Here is a 23,873-nt window from a genome sequence, read left to right as displayed (position 1 = left end):
GGGTGTGGAGGGCAAAGCGGAGAGATTCCCGCACAGAGGGTCGGTGCCTACCGGCACTCACCAGCCCAAGAGGCTTGTCTGCTCACCCGCCAGGGCGGGCGGGGCTGGGAGCTGAGGCTCCAGCTTCGGTCAGAGGCAAGAGGCTTTTTCTTCCCTCTTTGTTTCCTGGTGCGCTAGGAGAGGGGATTAAGAGCGCTGCTTAAAGAAGCTCCAGAGACGGGCACGAGCCACGGCTAACAGCGCGGACCCCACAGACGGGCAGGAGACGCTAAGGCTGCTGCTGCCGCCGCCACCAAAAAGCCTGTGTGCGAGCACAGGTCACTATCCACACCTCCCTTCCGGGGAGTCTGTGCAGCCCGCCCTGCCCAGGGTCCCGGGATCCAGGGATAACTCCGCTGGGAGAACGCACGGCGCGCTTCAGGCTGGTGCAACGTCCTGCCGGCTTCTGCCGCCCCAGCCTCGCCCCGCACTCCGTGCCCCCCCCTCCCCCCGATCTGAGTGAGGCAGAGCCCCGAGTCAGCTGCTCCTTTAACCCCGTCCTGTCTGAGCGAAGAACAGACGCCCTCCAGCAACCTACACGCAGAGGCGGGGCCAAATCCAAGGCTGAACCCCAGGAGCTGTGAGAACAAAGAAGAGAAAGGGAAATCTCTCCCAGCAGCCTCAAGAGCAGCGGATTAAATCTCCACAATCAACTTGATGTACCCTGCATCTGTGGAATACCAGAATAGACAACGAATCATCCCAAATTGAGGAGGTGGACTCTGAGAGCAAGATTTATTATTTTTTCCCCTTTTCCTCTTTTGGTGAGTGTGTATGTGTATGCTTCTGTGTCAGATTTTGTCTGTATAGCTTTGCTATCACCATTTGTCCTAGGGTTCTATCTGTCCGTTTTTTTTTTTTTTACTTAAAAAATTTTTTTTCTTAATAATTATTTTTTATTTTAATAACTTTATTTTATCTTACTTTATTTTATTTTATCCTCCTTCTTTCTGCTTTTTCTCCCTTTTATTCTGATCCGTGTGGACGACAGGCTGTTGGTGCTCCAGCCAGAAGTCACTGCTGTGCCTCTGAGGTGGGAGAGCCAACTTCAGGACACTGGTCCACAAGAGACCTCCCAGCTCCACATAATATCAAATGGCGAAAATCTCCCAGAGATCTCCATCTCAACACCAACACCCAGCTCCACTCAACGACCAGCAAGGTACAGTGCTGGATACCCTATGCCAAACAACTAGCAAGACAGGAACACAACCCCACCCATTAGCAGAGAGGCTGCCTAAAATCATAATAAGTCCACAGACACCCCAAAACACACCACCAGACGTGGACCTGCCCACCAGAAAGAAAAGATCCAGCCTCATCCACCACAACACAGGCACTAGTCCCCTCCACCAGGAAGCCTACACAACTCACTGAACCAACTTCAGCCACTGGGGACAGACACCAAAAAAAACGGGAACTACGAACCTGCAGCCTGCAAAAAGGAGACCCCAAACACAGTAAGATAAGCAAAATGAGAAGACAGAGAAACACACAGCAGATGAAGGAGCAAGATAAAAACCCACCAGACCTAACAAATGAAGAGGAAATAGGCAGTCTACCTTAAAAAGAATTCAGAATAGTGATAGTAAAGACGATACAAAATCTTGGAAATAGAATAGACAAAATGCAAGAAACATTTTAAAAGGACCTAGAAGAACTAAAGATGAAACAAGCAACAATGAACAACACAATAAATGAAATTAAAAATACTCTAGATGGGATCAATAGAATAACTGAGGCAGAAGAACAGATAAGTGACCTGGAAGATAAAATAGTGGAAATAACTACTGCAGAGCAGAATAAAGGAAAAAGAATGAAAAGAACTGAGGACAGTCTCAGAGACCTCTGGGACAACATTAAACGCACCAACATTCAAATTATAGGGGTTCCAGAAGAAGAAGAGAAAAAGAAAGGGACTGAGAAAACATTTGAAGAGATTATAGTTGAAAACTTCCCTAATATGGGAAAGGAAATAGTTAAGTCCAGGAAGCACAGAGAGTCCCATACAGGATAAATCCAAGGAGAAACACGCCAAGACACATATTAATCAAACTGTCAAAAATTAAATACAAGGAAAACATATTAAAAGCACAAAGGGAAAAATAACACACAAGGAAATCCCCATAACGTTAACAGCTGATCTTTCAGCAGAAACTCTGCAAGCCAGAAGGGACTGGCAGGACATATTTAAAGTGATGAAGGAGAAAAACCTAGAACCAAGACTACTCTACCCAACAAGGATCTCATTCATATTTGATGGAGAAATTAAAACCTTTACAGACAAGGAAAAGCTGAGAGAGTTCAGCACCACCAAACCAGCTTTACAACAAATGCTAAAGGAACTTCTCTAGGCAAGAAACACAATAGAAGGAAAAGACCTACAATAACAAATGCCAAACAATTAAGAAAATGGGAATAGAAACATACATATCGATAATTACCTTAAATGTAAATGGACTAAATGCTCCCACCAAAAGACACAGACTGGCTGAATTGATACAAAAACAAGACCCATATTTATGCTGTCTACAAGAGACCCACTTCAGACCTAGAGACACATACAGACTGAAAGTAAGGGGATAGAAAAAGTTACTCCATGCAAATGGAAACCAAAAGAAAGCTGGAGTAGCAATTCTCATATCAGACAAAATAGACTTTAAAATAAGGACTATTACAAGAGACAAAGAAGGACACTACATAATGATCAAGGGATCGATCCAAGAAGAAGAGATAAGAAGGGTAAATTTTATGCACCCAACACAGGAGCACCTCAATACATAAGGCAATACTAACAGCCATAAAAGGGGAAATCGACAGTAACACATTCATAGTGGGGACTTTAACACCGCACTTTCACCAATGGACAGATCATCCAAAATGAAAATAAATAAGGAAACACAAGCTTTAAATGATACATTAAACAAGATGGACTTAATTGATATTTATAGGACACTCCATCCAAAAACAACAGAATACATATTTTTCTCAAGTGCTCATGGAAGATTCTCCAGGACAGATCATATCTTGGGTCACAAATCAAGCCTCGGTAAATTTAAGAAAACTGAAATCATATCAAGTATCTTTTCTGACCACAACGCTATGAGACTAGATATCAATTACAGGAAAAGATCTGTAAAACATATAAACACACGGAGGCTAAACAATACACTACATAATAACGAAGTGATCACTGAAGAAATCAAAGAGAAAATCAAAAAATACCTAGAAGCAAATGACAATGGAGACACGACGACCCAAAACCTATGGGATGCAGCAAAAGCAGTTTTAAGAGGGAAGTTTATAGCAATACAATCCTACCTTAAGAAACAGGAAACAACTTGAATAAACAACCTAACCTTGCACTTAAAGCAATTAGAGAAAAAAGAACAGAAAACCCCAAAGTTAGCAGAAGGAAAGAAATCATAGAGATCAGATCAGAAATAAATGAAAAAGAAATGAAGGAAACGATAGCAAAGACCAATAAAACTAAAAGCTGGTTCTTTGAGAAGATAAACAAAATTGATAAACCTTTAGCCAGACTCATCAAGAAAAAAAGGGAGAAGACTCAAATCAATAGAATTAGAAATGAAAAAGGAGAAGTAACAACTGACACTGCAGAAATACAAAGGATCATGAGAGATTACTACAAGCAACCCTATGCCAATAAAATGGACAACCTGGAAGAAATGGACAAATTCTTAGAAATGCACAACCTGCCAAGACTGAATCAGGAAGAAATAGAAAATATGAACAGACCAATCACAAGCACTGAAATGGAAACTGTGATTAAAAATCTTCCAACAAACAAAAGCCCACGACCAGATGGCTTCACAGGCGAATTCTATCAAACATTTAGAGAAGAGCTAACACCTATCCTTCTCAAACTCTTCCAAAATATAGCAGAGGGAGGAACACTCCCACACTCATTCTATGAGGCCACCATCACCCTGATACCAAAACCAGACAAGGATGTTGCAAAGAAAGAAAACTACAGGCCAATATCACTGATGAACACAGATGCAAAAGTCCTCAACAAAATACTAGCAAACAGAATCCAACAGCACATTAAAAGGATCATACACCATGATCAAGTGGGGTTTATTCCAGGAAAGCAAGGATTCTTCAATATATGCAAATCAATCAACATGATACACCATATTAACAAATTGAAGGAGAAAAACCATATGGTCATCTCAATAGATGCAGAGAAAGCTTTTGACAAAATTCAACACCCATTTATGATAAAAACCCTGCAGAAAGTAGGCATAGAGGGAACTTTCCTCAACATAATAAAGGCCATATATGACAAACCCACAGCCAACATTGCCCTCAATGCTGAAAAAGTGAAACCATTTCCACTAAGAGCAGGAACAAGACAAGGTTGCCCACTCTCACCACTCTTATTCAACATAGCTTTGGAAGTTTTAGCCAGAGCAATCAGAGAAGAAAAGGAAATAAAAGGAATCCAAATCGGAAAAGAAGAAGTAAAGCTGTCACTATTTGCAGATGACATGATACTATACATAGAGAATCCTAAAGATGCTACGAGAAAACTACGAGAGCTAATCAATGAATTTGGTAAAGTAGCAGGATACAAAATTAATGCACAGAAATCTCTGGCATTCCTATACACTAATGATGAAAAAGCTGAAAGTGAAATCAAGAAAACACTCCCATTTACCACTGCAACAAAAAGAATAAAATATCTAAGAATAAACCTACCTAAGAAGACAAAAGACCTGTATGCAGAAAATTATAAGACACTGATGAAAGAAATTAAAGATGATACAAATAGATGGAGAGATATACCATGTTCTTGGATTGGAAGAATCAACATTGTGAAAATGACTCTACTACCCAAAGCAGTCTACAGATTCAATGCAATCCCTATCAAACGACCACTGGCATTTTTCACAGAACTAGAACAAAAAATTTCACAATTCGTATGGAAACACTAAAGACCCCGAATAGCCAAAGCCATCTTGAGAACGAAAAATGGAGCTGGAGAAATCAGGCTCCCTGACTTCAGACTATACTACAAAGCTACAGTAATCAAGACAGTATGGTACTGGCACAAAAACAGAAAGATAGATCAATGGAACAGGATAGAAAGCCCAGAGATACACCCATGCACATATGATCACCTTATCTTTGATAAAGGAGGCAGGAATGTACAGTGGAGAAAGGACAGCCTCTTCAATAAGTGGTGCTCGGAAAACTGGACAGGTACATGTAAAGGTATGAGATTAGAACACTCCCTAACACCATATACAAAAATAAGCTCAAAATGGATTAAAGACCTAAATGTAAGGCTAGACACTATCAAACTCTTAGAGGAAAACACAGGCAGAACACTCTATGACATACATCAGAGCAAGATCCTTTTGGACCCACCTCCTAGACAAATGGAAATAAAAACAAAAATAAACCAATGGGACCTAATGAAACTAAAAGTTTTTGCATAGCAAAGGAAACTATAAACAAGATGAAAAGACAACCCTCAGAATGGAAGAAAATATTTACAAATGAAGCAACTGACACAGGATTAATCTCCTAAATATACAAGCAGCTCATCTAGCTCAATATCAAAAAAGCAAACAACCTAATCCAAAGATGGGTGGAAGACCTGAACAGACATTTCTCCAAAGAAGATATACAGACTGCCAACAAACACATGAAAGGATGCTCAACATCATTAATCATTAGAGAAGTGCAAATCAAAACCACAATGAGGTATAACCTCACACCAGTCAGAATGGCCATCATCAAAAATCTACAAACAATAAATGCTGGAGAGGGTGTGGAGAAAAGGGAACCCTCCTGCACCGTTGGTGGGAATGTAAACTTAGACAGCCACTATGGCGAACAGTATGGAGGTTCCTTAAAAAACTAAAAATAGAACTACCATACGACCCAGCAATCCTACTGCTGTGCATATACCCTGAGAAAATCGTAATTCAGAAAGAGTCATGTACCACAATGTTCATTGCAGCACTATTTACAATAGCCAGGAGATGGAAACAACCTAAGTGTCCATCAACAGATGGATGGATAAAGAAGATGTGGCACATATATACAATGGAATATTACTCAGCCATAAAAAGAAACGAAATTGAGCTATTTGTAGTGAGGTGGATGGACCTAGAGTCTGTCATACAGAGTGAAATAAGTCAGAAGGAGAAAGACAAATACCGTATGCTAACACATATATATGGAATGTAAGAAAAAAGAATGTCATGAAGAACCTAGGGGTAAGACAGGAATAAAGACACAGACCTACTAGAGAATGGACTTGAGGATATGGGGAGGGGGAAGGGTAAGCTGTGACAAAGTGAGAGAGTGTCATGGACACATATACACTACCCAACGTAAAATAGATAGCTAGTGGGAAGCAGCCGCATAGCACAGGGACATCAGCTCGGTGCTTTGTGACCACCTAGGTGGGTGGGATAGGGAGGGTGGGAGGGAGGGAGATGCAAGAGGGAAGAGATATGGGAACATATGTATATGTATAACTGATTCACTTTGTTATAAAGCAGAAAGTAACGCACCACTGTAAAGCAATTATACTCCAATAAAGATGTAAAAAAAAAAAAAAGGTCTGATAGATATTATTTACTTTTTGGGTAGTGCTCTGAGTGCCAGAATGTGAATCCCAGGTCCCTTGTTGAACCTGGGTAAGTTAATTACTTCTCTGTACCTCAGTTTCCTCATCTGTACAATAGAGATAATCCTCAGAGAATTAAATGAATTAATATAAAGCACTGAGAGCAGTGTTTGCTACCAAGTAAACGATATATAAATGTTTTCTGCTATAATCGTCATCATCAACTGGGTCAACTCTCGTTTTACAAATTTACTGTGGCCTAGAAGGAAGCTGTTTCCTGCCCAGGGAAACGTGTCTCCACACAACTATGGCAGGAGGACTTCTCCCTGAGCCTGCTTACGTGCCAGTGCACAGAATTAGCTCAGGGTAAAAAGAAACAGACCAAGGACAACACCTTCTCAGTCCCCAGCTCTTTCACTGCTTTGTCCACGATGCTTCGGACATCCTCTTCCATTTGGTGTAACCGCAAGGCTAACAAATCTGCCAAAGTTGTGGCTTCGTTTATAGAAAACTTGACCTGATTATGAACAAAAAAAAGGCAGAATTTATATTCCACATATATTAATGGTTCCTTGTACCTAATGGCCAGAGGAATGAAACACAGCTAAATATACTCAAGTCAGCTGCTGAGTATATTTCGAGTTCTGAAATGTGCAGACAACAAAAGACGTTGCTTTTTTTACTCAGTTACTGAGGCATCACCCATCGAAGCGAGGGCTGAGGTTTAGGCCACGTTCATACTACAGTACTTTCTTTAGTTTCATAACCCTCCCTTGTCAGCTCATTTCTTACCTCCTTTGCCCACAAAACCCATTTTTAAAGAGAATCACATTGTTCATTTATTATAATTTGGTTGAAATCCCAGGAATCAGGTAATAGCTCATTTGTCTTCTCTTCCTCAGGTACTCTATTCACTAAACATAATTCCCAGTTGCTTCCGTGCTTTAACCTAGTTTCATCATCGACTTAATCTTAGTTCCTCGGCAAAAAATAATTATTCTTATACTGTCATTATTGATATTTACCATGTGAAAAAGTCACTCACATTTCCTCATCATCTTATTGACTCCCCACTTTCCCCACCTCCGTATTTGTTAAGAAGCTCTCAGCTCTTCCTAAGTGCCCAGACTCACCCATGTCCCTCACAAATGAACAGCTGATCCCACCACACAGTTGCAAGGAAGCCATTTCCTTTCCTGCCCCTGCTAAGAATATCCAGTCCCTGCTTCTCGGAAGGTGCAGTCCTCTCTGGCTCTCCTCAATCAGTAATGTTGCTCATCACCATGCACGACTCTGCACAGGATGACTAAACCTCCCTGTTTGCCCAGGACTGGGCGGTTTCCTGGGCTAAAACCTGGGAAGTCCTGAGCATACCAGATGAGTTGGTCACCCTATCTCTGCATCACTTTTGACCTCACTCCAGAGCTGATGGGAGTCAGGTCTATCTTAGAGAAGGAATGAGCAGGGATGCGTAACAAGGCCCCCCTGATTAGCTGCATAGTTTGTGCAGTGAATATGGACCCCCTGCCCAGGTGACAACTGGAGGTTGGATCTAGTCACTGCTCTGATGCCCCAGATCAGCCTGGAGGAAGATGCCTTTCTCTAAATTGCCAGAGAACTACCTTTTCCTAGCTTGCAGAAGGGCATGACACAGGCAAGACACTGTGGTGAGAAGAAAGCTCACTGGGGCTAATGTGAGAAGGGGGCGGGGAGTGGGACACACAGTATACTTTCCATGTTGGGAGACTCAATAAAGATTTTCTGAAAGAATAAATTAATCAACTATAAAGCCTAAATATGCAATGCCTAAAAGACTCTATGGAAAGTATTATAATAAAAACTTCAGGGACCATTTATTGAGGATTTGCTATGTGCTAGGGTCTATATATAATCTCATCTCACCAAGTCTGCATGGCAGCATTATAGCATTACTTGTATTTCATAGAAGGGGCAACTGAGGTACAGAGAGAAAGTAACTGGCCCAAGATCTAAGAGATACTAGGTGTTAGAGTTGGACCAATAAAGCTTAGGCCACCCCCACTTCACCAGGCTGCCCCTTTCCTCAGTTTCCCCACCCTGCAAACTTTGTCTTCAAATCATAAGAGCCCTTCTTCATGATGTGTGCCTAGCAGAAAACACGCACATCAGGCTGCATTTTATGCATTTTAAACTCATGAAGGTCACCTTCCCCGAAAAATAAAGTGTAAGTTTGGTATATTTGCTCCTAAATAGATGTAGGAAGGCAAGAAAATATAACCTCAAATGGTACAGACACATGAGAAATAATTCTATATTTTGCAATAAAATAAAAAACCATTTGGGACTTCTCTGGTGGTCCAGTGGTTAAGACTTCACCTTCCAATGCAGGGGTGCAGGTTCGATGCCTGGTCAGGGAGCTAAGATCCCACATGCCTTGTAGCCAAAAAATCAAAACATAAAACAGAAGCAATACTTTAACAAATTCAATAAAGACTTTAAAAATGGTCTACATCAGAAAAAAATATATAAAAAAATGCATCTCTAAAAACAAATTAGAAAAAAAAACCATCAAAAGACCATCAACGAAGGATGCCATTATTAAATGAATTGTGGGGAGAAAAAAAATCACTATTTCTGAATTCTCTCTCCCCCTAAATTCACTTCTAATACTCTCTGATCCTCTCCACAAAATGTAAGATTTTTTGCAGCCATGTCATGCTCTATAAAATGCCTTCACATTATCTTACTTGATCCTTACAAGATCGCTCTGATTATGAGAGTAGATAGCATCACTCTCACTTTACAAATAAAAAACTCAAAACAGAATAGTTAAGTGTCTTACTTCAGGTCATATAGGCCAGTAAGAGATAAAAGGTTGGCGGGGGCAGGGGGTATCTTAGCCACTTCTGTCTGCTCTAACAGAACACCATAGACTGGGAGGCTTAAACAACAAACATTTATTTCTCACAGTTCTAGAGGCTGGAAGTCCAAGAGCAGGGTGCCAGCCTGGTTGGGTTGTCGGTGAAGGCTCTGTTCTTGGTTAACAGATGTCTGTCTTCTTGTTTTATTTTCACATGGTAGACAGTAGAAAGCTCTGGGGTCTTCATCCCCTTACAAGGGCACTGACCCCATACATGAGAATTCTACCCTCATGACCAAACTATCTCCCAAAGGTCCCATCTCCAAACACCACCACATTAGGAACTCAGCCTTCAACATATGAATTGGGGGCGTTGGAGGGGGAAACACATTTAGTCCATAGCAGGGGCTAAAACTAGAATATCTGCAGGTCTAGTCCTTGGTCACATCTGAAAGAGCTGGACCTCTTGCATCTGACCAGAAACCTTTTCCCAAATCCCACTTCATCCCAGTTGAATGATGTAAACCAAGGAATCACACTTCAGTCACAAAAATATTCAATTAGTGAGACTCAGGAAACTGACCCCAGTGGCCTTCATCAGCTGGTGCCAATGCCTGTCTCTGAGGGCAGGGCTCTGTAACTCCGCAATGGCCCTCAGGGAGGTCATCGTGTCCTTCACTGTGCCTTCCAGGCCTGAGTAAGCGTCCCACACGTGGACTTCCTTATCGAGAGACCAAATTTCCTAGAGAAAAGTGACAAAAAACTAGGTCCCCCAAAATAATAATATGTTTTATCATTTTCCTCCTTTGAAAGAATAAATTTACATTTCCCTGGATAGGAAGAAAGTAAAAACATTTAAGTCCCCAGGTTAAAGACTAAAACTAGAGAAACAGAAAAGGATCCACTCACTCATAAATTACGAGTCCACTGTGTACAAGCCACTTGGATACACTGGTTTCTTATTCACAGGCTCTAACTTGATGTCCCATGAAGAAACCCAAGGGTCATTAAATGTAGAGAATTAATAGAGTTTACGGGACATGTGCAATGAAGAGTGCTTCCTCTAGAAACATAAATAAGCAGGAAACTGAGATTGTTACCTGGATTACTAACACCTTCCTCGGAAGACCTGGCTTGTTTAAATGGTAGCCCTGAAATGCTGGTTACCTTTGAGTGTTTGTTCCTTGGAACTAAATAGTCATGATTTTAAGACGTGTCAAATAGGGCCTTTGACTTGGCTGTCTTCTTGGCTCACGGAACAACATTAACAATTGTGAATGAGAAAACCCCTAATAAAACAACAATCCCAGCACAGCACAAGAGGACAGTGCTACTTCTTTTAAAAAAAAAAAGAAAAGAAAAGAAAAGAAAAAGGCAAAAATATCTTCAGCTGAGAGTGGGGGTCAAACTGTGACTCTGAAGTGAGACAGTCCACTGGGCAAGGAGACGGACAGGGCGTGAGCACAGAAAAGAGGCACAGCGACCCCAGGGCATGCAAAAGAATGATGGGCTATTCTAGTTAGGGTTCTTGGGACCAGGATAAAAAGGGAAGAAAAAAATGGGAAGAGTTGGCTGGAGTGGAGCACAGGACTGAGTCGGGGTGAGGATGTTCTGGGGCAAGAAGAAAGCAAAAGGCCTTGCTACTTCTGAACTGCCTTTCGTGGCTACGCATTTGGCTTTATCCAAACATGCATTTGGCTTTATCCAAAGAGGCTTTACTCTCTTCAGAGGGCACAGGGCCGTGGGGACTAGCTATCAAAGCACGAAATTCAATAAAGCTCAGTTCTGTTACATTGAGCCCCCTTGCGATGTTGGAGTGGGCAGCAATAAGAACAAAGATCACAGTATTCCATACACATCCACAAGTTACCCCAACTAGTTGCCCCAAAGTCCACAACCGAAAGGTACCTTTGAAGATACAGTATGCTTACAGCTGCTAGAGAAAGAATTCGACAGCTTTCGTAAGCCTAACCCCTCAGCCCTGCGCTTCACCTCCCAGCCTCCACTCTCGGCAGCCACAGGGAGCGCCTGATGAGAGCCACTGCCCATCAGTTCATTAGCCCGAATATGCTTTTATCCACTCGTTCACAGAAAGGTAGGCTTGATTACAAGTGCAACTGGCTGAGAGTGAAAAACAAAATCCTGTCTCAAATCATCCTGTTTGAAGTAAATAAGGACATGCGGTCCAGCACAGCAGACGCTAGGTTAGGGAAGATGGAAGAAGGTGGTGCTGAGGAAGATAAATCGTCGTCACAGACAGTTATGGAACTTGCCTTGGCAAACCTTCTGAGTTCCACATCCATCTGTTCCACATTAATCTGTCTCCACTGGGTTTTAGTCCAATTATCAATGCTTCTCTGAAAACGCACAAGCAGATAAAAGTGTCAACAACATTTGGTGAAAGCAAGTCTCCGCAGCAAAATATCTAAACTGATGATACACAGCAACCCCATCATCCAGGGGAAATCAATTATTTAGCATTAACTGCGCCTGTCAAAACTTCCCCACCACAAAAACAAAAAAGTTGTCAGAACGCGTGAAACCTAAGGCTAAAACACTGTGATATGATAATTTCTAGAAGCAATGACAAATTCCATACACATACCATCATTATCATTTAATCCTGAATACTCTGAATGAATTGATAAATAATGTTACCATTAAATACCATATTTTTATAATTCTACATATAAGATAAGCTTTCATAAGAAAACCTTCATCCGTTATAGACAAAACTCTCATGAGCTTCTTGACCATATTCTATGCCTTGTTAATATATTTCTTTACTGGCTTTCAACTAACTTCAAAGAAAATAATGTATAACACATATTGCAGTACGCCTAGTTCCTAGAACTTATCATTTTTTTTTTTTGCGGTACGCGGGCCTCTCACTGTTGATCCCGTTGCGGAGCACAGGCTCCGGACGCGCAGGCCCAGCGGCCATGGCTCACGGGCCCAGCCACTCTGCGGCATGTGGGATCTTCCCGGACCGGGGCACGAACCCCTGTCCCCTGCATCAGCAGGTGGACTCTCAACCACTGCGCTACCAGGGAAGCCCCTAGAACTTATTTTTGCACTTAAGTTTGCAACTTAATTAACACAGACAAAGTAACTTTGTTTTTAGTTAGGCCTGTTTATATATGCACACGTACGGAAGTATAACCATGGGTGTACACATCAGTTTGTATGCACAAGTGACCATATGTGTGTGGCACATATTAATTTTTGTTTATATCCTACATAACTCTCAAGAAGGATTTGAAGCAGTCAACTCATAATACCAAGTTTCATTCAGAATGGCAAACAAAAAGCACTGATAATTCAGAGATATCTGAACTCTAATTCTGGGGAAAAAGTCTAATACCCACATATTTTAAGACATTATAAAACCCAAATAGAATGACAGAGACACTCAAAATCGCATACTTATACAAAAGAAATACTAAAAGAAAAAAAGCATGCTTTCAAAAAGCAGTGTCTTACCTTAACATAAATAATGACATCCCAGAGCCCCTTGAGCAATGTTATCTCTCTGCGACACTGCTTCATTTGTTTGTACTCTGGAAGAGCCACTTCAAAAAGATGAGTAGATTCTTGCATCTGCAACAGTTCTTCTTCTAACGCCCCAAGCTCTTGATGTGCCTAAGGAGAAAACACATACACACGCACACAAACACACTTAATATCCAACGAACTGCCAGAGAAGAAGAGCCACAGCGTTGTGTAGCTCTGGTTATGTCAACTTGTACAACTTCGATTTTTAAAAGAAAATAGAAAGAAATCTGAAGTGTAATTATTGGTAAAATGGGGGCTTTAGAGGAGCAAACTCACAACTACTCAAAAAAGTTAGAGTAGACTATCAGTAAACACAGTAATGTTATCAATACCCTCCCTATACATTATTTCAGCAAAATGTGCTCTGGTATCAAATTGCTATGAATACAAATTTTCCTCTTGATTTTCATCATACAGCTGGGGACAACCTTGCTGGGGAGCAAAAGACAAGGTTCTAGAAACTTCCACTTAAGAATAAATCACTTCTTTAAAAAAAAGAACTTTCAGATTTAAAACATACCCTAGAGATTATCAATACACAGACTTTTCTCTTAATCTGTTAATATGACAAATTATATTCATTTCCTAATGTTAAACATTTCCCTGGAATGAACCCAAACTATTTATAAATTGGATTATTTGATTACTTTTTGCTTAGTTAGTTTGCATCTATGTGTACCAAAAAGAGTGGCTTATCAGGACTTCCCTGGTGGTGCAGTGGTTGAGAATCCACCTGCCAATGCAGGGAACATGGGTTCAATCGCTGGTGCGGGAAGATCCCACATGCCGCAGAACGACTAAGCCCATGCGCCACAACTACTGAGCCTGCTCTCTAGAGCCCGCGAGCCACAAATACTGAGCCCACGTGCCTGGAGCCCGTGCTCCGCAACAAGAGAAGCCACTAAAATGAGAAGCCAGTGCACAGCAAAAAAGAGCAGCCCCTGCTCGCAGCAACTAGAGACAAAGCCTGCGTGCAGCAATGAAGACCCAGTGCAACCAAAAATAAATAAATAAATTTATAAAAAGAAAAAAAGAATGGCTTATCATTTTTCCTTTCTCATACTGTCCTTTCACAAAAATAAGACATGCTTCATAGAGTAATTTTTGAGTGTTCATTCTTCTTCCGGTCTCTGGAATCATATGAATGATATCTGTTTCTTGAAAGCTTCTTGGAATTAACCTGTAATGCTATCAGGGCCTGCTGTTCTTTCTGTTTTAAATTAATGGTTTATCTTTTCATTTTCCTACTGGTTAATTTTTCATAGTTATAGGACTATTCAGCTGTGGTCTTTTTTTAAAATTAATTATTTTTGGCTGCATTGGGTCTTCGTTGCTGTGCGCAGGCTTTCCCTAGTTGCGGCGAGCAGGGGCTACTTTTCGTTGAGGTGCGCGGGCTTCTCATTGTGGTGGCTTCTCTTGTTGTGGAGCACCAGCTCTAGGCGTGCAGGCTCAGTAGCTGTGGCTTGCGGGCTCTAGAGTGCAGGCTCCATACTTGTGGTGCATGGGGTTAGTCACTGTGTGGCATGTGAGATCTTGCCGGACCAGGGCTCGAACCCGTGTCCCCTTCATTGGCAGGCAGATTCTTAACCACTGAGCCACCAGGGAAGTCCCTGTGTTACTCCTTGAGATAGTTTTAGTGAATTATATTTTTCCAGAAATATATCCATTTTGCTTAAATTTTAAATTTCTTATTGATTGTATTCTACAATCTTTTGAATTTCTGCTCTTTCTGTACTATCATTCCCTATTTATTCCTAAGATCATTGATTTTCCAACAGAGATTTGTCAGTATAACTAGCCTTTTCTAATTATATTGAGAATCAAATTTGGCTTTGTTTGTCCTCTCTTTTCTTATAATATACACACTGGAACTTATTTCAGTGATGATTTATTGGTGGTTAATGCACTATTTTTGTTTATCTGAAAATATACTCTTGTTAATGAAATATAATTTTACACAGGAGAATTGGGAAAAAATCATCCACTACCTTTTGGCTTCCATTGTTGCTGATGACAAATATGCTCTTAGCCCAGTCATCATTTCTAACAGGTAATCTTTCTTTTCTATCTGGTTGCTTTAAAGGTCTTCTCTTTGCCTTTGGTATTCTGTAGTTCATTGTGATGTGTCTAGATGTTGACTTTGTATTTATCCTGGTTGGCAGTCAGTGAATTTCCTCAATCTATTGATTCATGCTTTGACCAGTTCTAGAAAAATCTCAGCTACTACATCTCTATTGCTTGTCTAATATTCTGTGTATTCTCTCTTCCAGGAAGTCTGAGTAAAACAGTTAAACATCATTCTAACTTCTTACTCTGTGTCTCTTAATCTCTTTTGTATTTTGCATCTCCTTTCACCTATGTGCTGCCTTCTAAGTGAGTTCTTCCAATGTCATTTGCATTTCACTAATCCTTTTTTCAATTAGTTCTTTAACCCCTGCTGAGTTGTATCTTTTATTTTTCATTTCCATAAGTTTCTGACCCTTTTTCAAACTCAGCTGATCATTTTTTTTTTTTTTTTGCGGTACGCGGGCCTCTCACTGTTGTGGCCTCTCCCGTTGCGGAGCACAGGCTCTGGACGCGCAGGCTCAGCGGCCATGGCTCATGGGCCCAGCCACTCTGTGGCATGTGGGATCTTCCCAGACCGGGGCACGAACCTGTGTCCCCTGCATCGGCAGGCGGACTCTCAACCACTGCGCCACCAGGGAAGCCCCAGTTGATCATTTTTGATAGTCTCAAAACTGAGAACTTGCTCATTTTTTTCAATGTTAACTTTTATTTCTTGAATACATGTCTTCTTCTTTTTTTTTTTTTTTTTGGCTGTACCACATGAAGGATCTTAGTTCCCTGACCAGGGATCAAACCCATGCCCTGTGCAGTGGAAGCACGGCGTCCTAACCACTGGACCACCAGGGAAGTCCCAGTAAATGTCTTCTAATATCTGACATTTCATATGGGTCTGTATCTGTGGTTTGCTCTTTCTGTTGGCCCTTATGCATGAGACTGTGTTTGTTTTACTGTAAACTCAAATTTAACTGAATTTAATCTGTTGGACCCCTGAGGAGATTAGAATAAGAGCACCTTATTCTCTTCTACCCAGAGAAGATTTGGATTTGCTTCTACTAGGTGCTAAGAAGAGCTGCTTGTAACCATATCAGTTTCCTGGCCTGGAAATTCCTTAACCATAGGGGTAGTATAAAATTACACCATAACCCTTGGGAGAACAGACTTATGTTTACCAATTCCCAGAGGATCCTTTTCTATTTTTTTCGCCCTATTCAGAGCAAGGTCTGATGGGTCATCTCATAGGCTCCCTGTGCAGGCTGCAGATTTTTCCCAGCCCACCCATTCACTAAAGCTGTAACCTCTTAAAAGCATCTCCTAGTTTGCCCTGAAAGGGTTAATCACAAAGTTCTAGAGTTCTGGTACTTTGATTTGCCCCTACAGCAGCACAGGCTTTTATGTTTCCCACTGCTTTCCATCCTGGTTTCAGCTACTCTATTTCCCTGCCTCTTGCTTTCTTGGGAGATCAGCAATAGATTTAAAGTTACATATTTGTGAACATGTTTCAGCATCTGTTTTACAAGATGGATTTTCAAAATGTCTAGTCAACCATGCTCCCCAGAGCCAACAGCCCTTTTATTTATTTTAAATTATTTTTCCAATTAGTTATACTAATTCAATTATTCCTAGAAATATAGATCCAGTTATTTTAATTCAACTGTTCACTGTATCTTTGGCTATGAAGAAACAATAGCACATAATATAAATTTACCAAGGTATCAGTTATAAAAGGAGAGATTTACTACACCACTCCCAAGTTCCTGGAGGGTCAATGGTTTCCATCTTTTGGAGTGAGGTGCCTTGAGTGCTAGGACCTACCATACCTGCCCAGAACAAACATATACATGACTTTGGTTGAATCTAGTTAGATAAACACTAGATATGCTTGCTGAACAAACACACAAGAAAATGACTTCAAGATAAAGGTAACCGAGTCCTACTATATTCAAAACATCCTCAACACATTTTGTAGGTATGATAAATATCGGCCTTTTAAATATGTAACTATATGGTGTTATAGTATAGCATGCAAATGGTAGGAGTCAATAAATGATAACTGCAGTAAATGTTTACACACAGCACATTGGTTAGTCAAGTAAAAATGTCTCCATATCCACAATCTGTTCAGACCACCTGCAGTTTAGATATAATCTTTTTTAAAAAACCAACTCTATTCGCATACTCTAACCAACTCCCTTTTCAGTGAATATATTAACCACTTTTCTTTAGCCAAGTGAAAGAGAAGACCTCATGCTATTGAATGGCTGAAAGCAGTTAAAACTAAATTCAATCCAAAATTTGGAAAGAGAAGTAAAAACTGTCAGTTCCAAGTTTTACAGCAGTCTAAGGAGAAAAGGCTATCTCCAGCATGAAGTCAAATCAGGATGGCAGCCTAGATGAACTCAGAAAAATTCCCAGCCCCCAATGCAAACTTCAAAGTCACTTTCTCATTTTGGCTGCTAGGTTAAGAATTCTTAGAGAAACAAAGATATTATTTTTCTAATAAAAGTTTAAAGCATTTTTTTAATCCTCATGAATTATTCACCATTTTCGGATTATTTGCCTATTACGGTCATTCTTATAGTCAATTATAAAAAAGTAGTTCATTATAACTAGGATTAAATGACTCAATAATATTTGTATCCAGAATTAAGAATAAGTTACAGGCATTCATTTGAAACTCCCTGAAACACTAGCCACCTCCAGAAAACCACATAACACATACTTGGGGAGTGGGCGTGGGGGCAGATACAATGTGTAGTCGGGGGTCAGGGAGAGGACACGGAATCAGGCCTACGGAGAAAGTATAGGTTGAGGCAGTAAACATAAATCAGAGAAAAAAAACGAAAAAGTTACGGGCTTTCATTACTATGAGTAAGAGTTACTAACAAAGTATCACATGGGAAATAGTATAATGGTTAGTATTCCTCACTAAAAAAGAAAGTAAACAGCTAGAATTTTAATACTGATTCTGTCACTAACTTATCTCCAACAAGTTACTCAATTATACATGATTGTTTATCTAAAAAAAGGCGAATAGAAGCTGTATCAGAGAGATATTGCAAGAACTGAAAGAAATAATGTAAATAATATGTTTAATAAAGTTCTTGACATATAAAGTGTTTATATGTCAAGAGAAAAACAAATATCGTATATCAATGCATATATGTGGAATCTAGAAAAATGGTACAGATGAACCTATTTGTAGGGTAGGAATAGAGACATAGATGTAGAGAAGGGACATGTGGACACGGCAGGGAAGGGGAGGGTGGGATGAATTGGGAGATTAGGTTTGACATAAATACACTACCAGGTGTAAAATAGATAGCTAATGGGAACCTGCTGTACAGCACAGGGAGCTCAGCTCAGTGCTCTGTGATGACCTAGATCGGTGGGATGGGGGGAGGGTGGGAGGGAGGTCCAAGAGGGAGGGGATATATGTTATACATGTAGCTGATTCACTTCATTGTTACTTAGATAAAAAACTAACAGCAGAAACTAACACAACACTGTAAACCAATTTTACTCCAATTAAAAAAAAAGTAAAATAAAATAAAGAATAATAGTATTTGTTAGTTTCACTAGTATGTGTACTTTGATGATGACATGATTTAAATCACAATATAGTTTCTGGAGAGACATTTAAATCACAATATATTTTAATTGGGGAAAATTGTTTGTAACTGGGTTTTAAATAGTTCATTCTCAACCCATAACTAATTGCAAAACTAAGGCAAAATATAGCAGTATCTCAGTGTCCAAATTTATTTTTTGAAATAGCTATTATAACACACAAGATAATTGAGATCAGAATTACCTTATCAAGTACTCCATATGGATTTTCTGCATTAAAACGAAGAGGAGCATAGAGTCTGAATCGCTCTCTGAACTCTGCCTGCTTCTCCTGATCAAGGAAGAAAAAAAACTGAAAGTGAATCTCAAATAGCTTCAATTAGCCTTATAAAACCCTTCTTTAAAAAAAAAACCAAAAAAACAGAAAACCACAAAGCTTGTTAGCTAGCTTACATCAAACAAAATACATTTTTTCCTTATAAGAGTGACTTCTGCATTTTGGAGAGGTGAGATTTCATGTCTGACAATTGCTGCAATCTTTTCGGTAGTTTTCCATCTTTCAGGTAATTCCTACAAAAACAAAGGTGCAAATGGGAAGTTACTTCAATACCTAAAACAAATGTACTCCACAGGATTAAATTTTTCTAATCTCTTTCCACTAACTCATGACATCCTTTCATTCTTGTCTAAGAGAAAGAGTTTATTCCCAAAAAGATTAAAGGGACTAAAAGGCCTAGAGCCAGGCTGAATCCCACTGGCACCTTTGGAGTCACATCTTCCAAGCATAAACCAAAGCTGTCCTCTGGTATAAGATCTACCTCAGCATAAATGAAAACCTCTTCAAAATAAACAGAAATTTCCAAATTGTTTTACTATTGAGGGAATAACATTAAAGTGCTCTGAAAATGACTTTGCTGATCTAACAACTAGAAGTGGAGCCATGTTTAGCAATTTAGCAAGCGAAAAAAGACGCTCTGAATCTGGTGGGCAGAGATGAAAATGTGACTCAATCTTATCCTTCGTTTTCCTCTGGCTCCCAAAGCTGTGTTTTTACTTGGTCTGGATGGAGAGTTTGAACATTTGGGTTAATTTTAAATGACTAGGATTTTTGAAGTAAGATGAGGAAAGGGAAGGTTAATTCCTACTTGATGGAGGACAAAAGCAGCCATGAATTGTTCAGGTAGCAACTCAACTCTGCTGTCCCTGACTACAATGCAACTAGGACAACAGCAACTTACTTTCTTTGAAGAGCCCTTGTGCTTAACTGCTGTTGAAAAGCATTCCTTGTGTCCAGACTAAGAAAGCATTGTTTCTCTGTGTCATCTCTCAGGACACTGAAATTGTTTCGTCACACAAAACCACCCATGGTGATAGGACTCTACTTGTGTCGCTGAAGCACAAAAATCGGTTCTAAAGACTATTTTGTAACCCTGATAAATATCTGATGAACGATTTCGTAACTGCCAATTATGAAGAGTGCGCTGTGCTAAGTATAAATCGTATCTGAGTGGTGGAGGAGGGCTACAAAGATAAAACACATTCTTGAGATTTAAACTGTTGTATCATCTGTCGGAGTGAATGAGAGGTACACAAAATAACTATTCTACATGACAGAATGTATTAACTTCGATCAGGAGGTCTATATGTTATGGAATTAAAATGCTTGGGAGGCAACGTGGTATCACGATGGCAATACACGACCAGGCCAGGAACTAAAAGACTTGAGCTCTAAAGCTCCTTGTTTTTCATCTTGCTCTTCCATCCTTCTTCTCATCAAAACTCTGCATCCTCATCTGTCCAGAGTGTCACTTTGCATTTCCAATTGACCCCATGGAACCTAAATGTCACAGGGAGTCCCTTCGGGGCCATGGGAGAGAAGACTTGAAGAGGTCACATCAGTGGGTTCAGGCTCCTTAACCTTAACCTTCTTCAATGACACTAGACCTGCTGTTACCTGCTTTATATTTGGGGATTCCAAAGAAGCTTCCACTGGATAAAAATAAACCTTCACTGAAAACCAAAAGATCAGATGACCTCCAAAGTTGGACTGATACTGATCCACTCAAGGAACGAACACTGCATCAGAGGTGCAAAACAATGACTGGATTTCTACAGGCAGAGATGAGGGTGAGACCCCTCAACATCCCATGAGGTAAGATTTCCAATGCAGGATGGGGTGAGAGTGTGGGCTCAACAGAAACTGGACCGGATTCTGAGGCTAGAGGCAGTCAATGAAGGTTTCTTAACAGGGAAGGGACTTGATAAAATCTATAGATCAGAAGTATAATCTAGCTTCAGAGCACACTATAGATAGGGTGTGAGGACACAGCCATGCCTAGGGGCTTTTTTAGCATCAAACCAAGCACAGGCAAGTTTTGGGAAATGTTATGACTGCTAATGATTATGAAGGAGAAACAGCAACTCTCACAAATTGCTTAAATTAAAACAAAATTGGGACGTTGTTATCCTCCACGAGCAACCTGAACTGCCTGTATATCTTATTTTTCCTCCTGACCAGCCTGAATTACCGACATCGAGACACACACAGAGCTAGGAGTGTGGCTCACTTCTGAAATATTGAAAAGTCTAATATTTTCAATACTGCAAAAACCTTAGTGAGCCAAACTTTTATTTTTATAGAAAAAAGGCAGAAGAGCACATTTGCTTTTATTCATCTTGGAAACATAAAGAGTCCATTAGAAAGCATATAAACTAAGAAACACATAAAAGATTTTTAAATCTTCCACCTGACCACAGCACTGAAACTGAATACATACACCTCCATTTTCATAAACAACTAAGACAATAGTCAGAACTAAGTGACCTGATCAAACATGTCTGCATCGTTACACTCTCCTAATTAGCTTACTATTGAACAATGTATACAAGGTGTCATATGTATCAGGAAAATTTGTTAAAGACCTAAAAACAGAAAACAGAAATGACTGGAATCTAGCTTTAGTGAAGTGGGAGCCAAACTTCTATAATACAAATTCTGGAGGCCATGGCCATAATCCCCCATCAATTACTTGTGTTATGACTGGTTTCTCTATATGACATAAAATTTTAAGGTTCAAGGTCTGACTCAAAGAATATCCCAATCTTCCTAAAAACAGACATTTATAGTGTGCTCTACTGTTGACTATTTCACGTCTCACTCTTGTTATGTATCTATCCACATCATCTCTCACTCCATGTCTAACTGGATTTTCAGTTCTAAAGACAGTTTTATACTTAAACAGAATCTAATGATTCATATATAGTAATTCTTTGTAGTCAAGAGAGCATCTATAAACACATTGTTGCACTTCATCCTCACAAAACAAAATGAGGAATATAAAATGGAGCAGCTGCTGTGAAAAACATTTTGGTGGTTCCTCAAAAAGTTAAACTTGGAATTCCCATATGACCCGGCAATTCCACTCCTAGGTGTTTTCCAAAAAGATCTGAAAACAGGTACTCAAACAAATATGTGTGCACCGATGTCCACAGCAGCATTATTCACAATAGCCAGAAGATGAAAAGAGCCCCAATATTCCTCAATGGGTGAAAGGCTAAACAAACTGTATATGTGTGTATATACACACATACATACAAACACACACACACACACAAACACACACACATACAACGGAACATTATTCAGCCATAAAAAGGAATGAAGTAGCGATATATGCTACAGCGTTCATGAACCTCAAAATCGTCATGCCAGGTGAGAGAAGCCAGATACAAAAGGTCACACATTGTATAATTCCACTTATGTGAAGTATCTACAGTAAGTAAGCCCGTAAAGACAGGAAAGGATCAGCAGTAGCCCCAAATTGGTGGCAGGTAGTAGGGGAGGAGTGGGGAATGACAGCTAATGGGTATGGAGTCTCTTTGGGGGTGAGGAAAATGTGCTGCAACTAGAGACAGGCAGTGATGACACAAACTCCTGAACGTACTAAATGCCACACACTTTGAAATGGTTACTTTTACGTTATGTGAACTGTGAATTTCACCTCAATTTTTTTAAAAATGGGGAACTGGAGACAGTACAGACAAATTTAAAAAGTGAGGGATCTTGAGGGATATTTTACCGAAGAGGAAGCATGCTCTGAGGCAAGCAGATGAGACGGACTAGCAGAAAACAAATCTAAGTTTGAGTTCCATGCTCTAATCACTGAACTAGATAGAATTCAATAAAAGCTCTTTAGTTAATGCGTCCACTGATCACATTGCAAGGTTAAACCTAAGCTCACCCTGGAAGTTGGTGGATGACATAAACATATAAACTACCTACAGAACCTCAATATGGGCATGGGAATAGAGCCTCAATTGTGAGATTTTCATTCGTGATTTCAGTTATAACTACAAAGACTTTGTACACTGTTTGGCACACAGCAGCCACCAAGTCATTCCAGAACACGGAAAGAGGAGGATGACACAGAAATCCTGTTTAGGAAAGTGATTTCTCCAGCCAAACTGGGCTTTACTTATTCTTTCTTAACATGTCCATGATATGTTTCCAAAGACTAGGTCACTTCTCAACTGACAGGCAATTTAAATGAAAGAGAGCTGGAATTTGTTTCACATGTGAAAGTGATGATATAAGTGGAACCCAAAAGAGTAACTTAGAGGCTCTCTATGACCTGAATACCTTCTAACACAAAGGCAGTGGAGTACAGCCAGGCAGAGCGAGGAAGTGGGCATGAAACACCCCTAGATTCATGTGGGCTGGCTTTACTACTTGTGTGACCTTGAGAAAATTACTAAGTCCCTTTAAGCTTCAGATTCCTAAGGTGTAAAATGAAAACATTAATATCTACAGTATAGGGTGTTATGAGGGTGTCATAAGAGAGTGCATGAGAAGAACAGGAGATGCTCAGTTTATGGTAATCATGGTTATTTTAGCACCTCACTGACCTCTAGCTGAGCATAGACCTGCTCAGGCATCTTCTGGCCATACGTTTCCAAGAGTGTGATGGTTTCTTTTAGTGGTTCAAAGAGTTCATCAGTAGCTCTCTGGCGGCTTCTTACAGCCAGAAGATGCCCCATAATGTCAAGTAAACCATCGTGATCGCCTTCACTTAATTCTCTCTGAAGTCCAGCATCTGTCTCCTTTATAAACTCTTGTAGCTCATTCAGACTATAAAAACATGTATACACACACACAAACACAAATTAAGCTCATTAAAACATTCAGAAGTATGACTT

At 40.1% G+C, this 23,873-nt stretch overlaps 1 protein-coding gene across 1 annotated transcript in view; it reads right to left on the bottom strand.

Moving 5' to 3' along the window:
• DNAH11 (dynein axonemal heavy chain 11) overlaps window positions 1-23,873 on the bottom strand; it is a 335,983-nt gene that overhangs the window by 237,139 nt on the left and 74,971 nt on the right. The window contains exons 18-24 of the mRNA XM_089917707.1: window positions 23,583-23,805; window positions 19,131-19,247; window positions 18,922-19,008; window positions 12,972-13,130; window positions 11,762-11,845; window positions 10,072-10,230; window positions 7,044-7,166 (exon numbers count right to left, since the gene is read on the bottom strand). Coding sequence (XP_089773833.1) covers window positions 7,044-7,166; window positions 10,072-10,230; window positions 11,762-11,845; window positions 12,972-13,130; window positions 18,922-19,008; window positions 19,131-19,247; window positions 23,583-23,805 — 952 coding nt within the window. The remainder of the gene's footprint in view (window positions 1-7,043; window positions 7,167-10,071; window positions 10,231-11,761; window positions 11,846-12,971; window positions 13,131-18,921; window positions 19,009-19,130; window positions 19,248-23,582; window positions 23,806-23,873) is intronic.

Source organism: Delphinapterus leucas, chromosome 9 (assembly GCF_059928025.1).
Source record: "Delphinapterus leucas isolate spDelLeu-1000000601 "Yukka" chromosome 9, BTC_Dleu_Yukka2, whole genome shotgun sequence".
Lineage (NCBI taxonomy): Eukaryota > Metazoa > Chordata > Mammalia > Artiodactyla > Monodontidae > Delphinapterus > Delphinapterus leucas.
The sequence above is the reverse complement of the archived record's forward strand: the minus strand, read 5'-3'. Positions and strand labels throughout refer to the sequence as shown.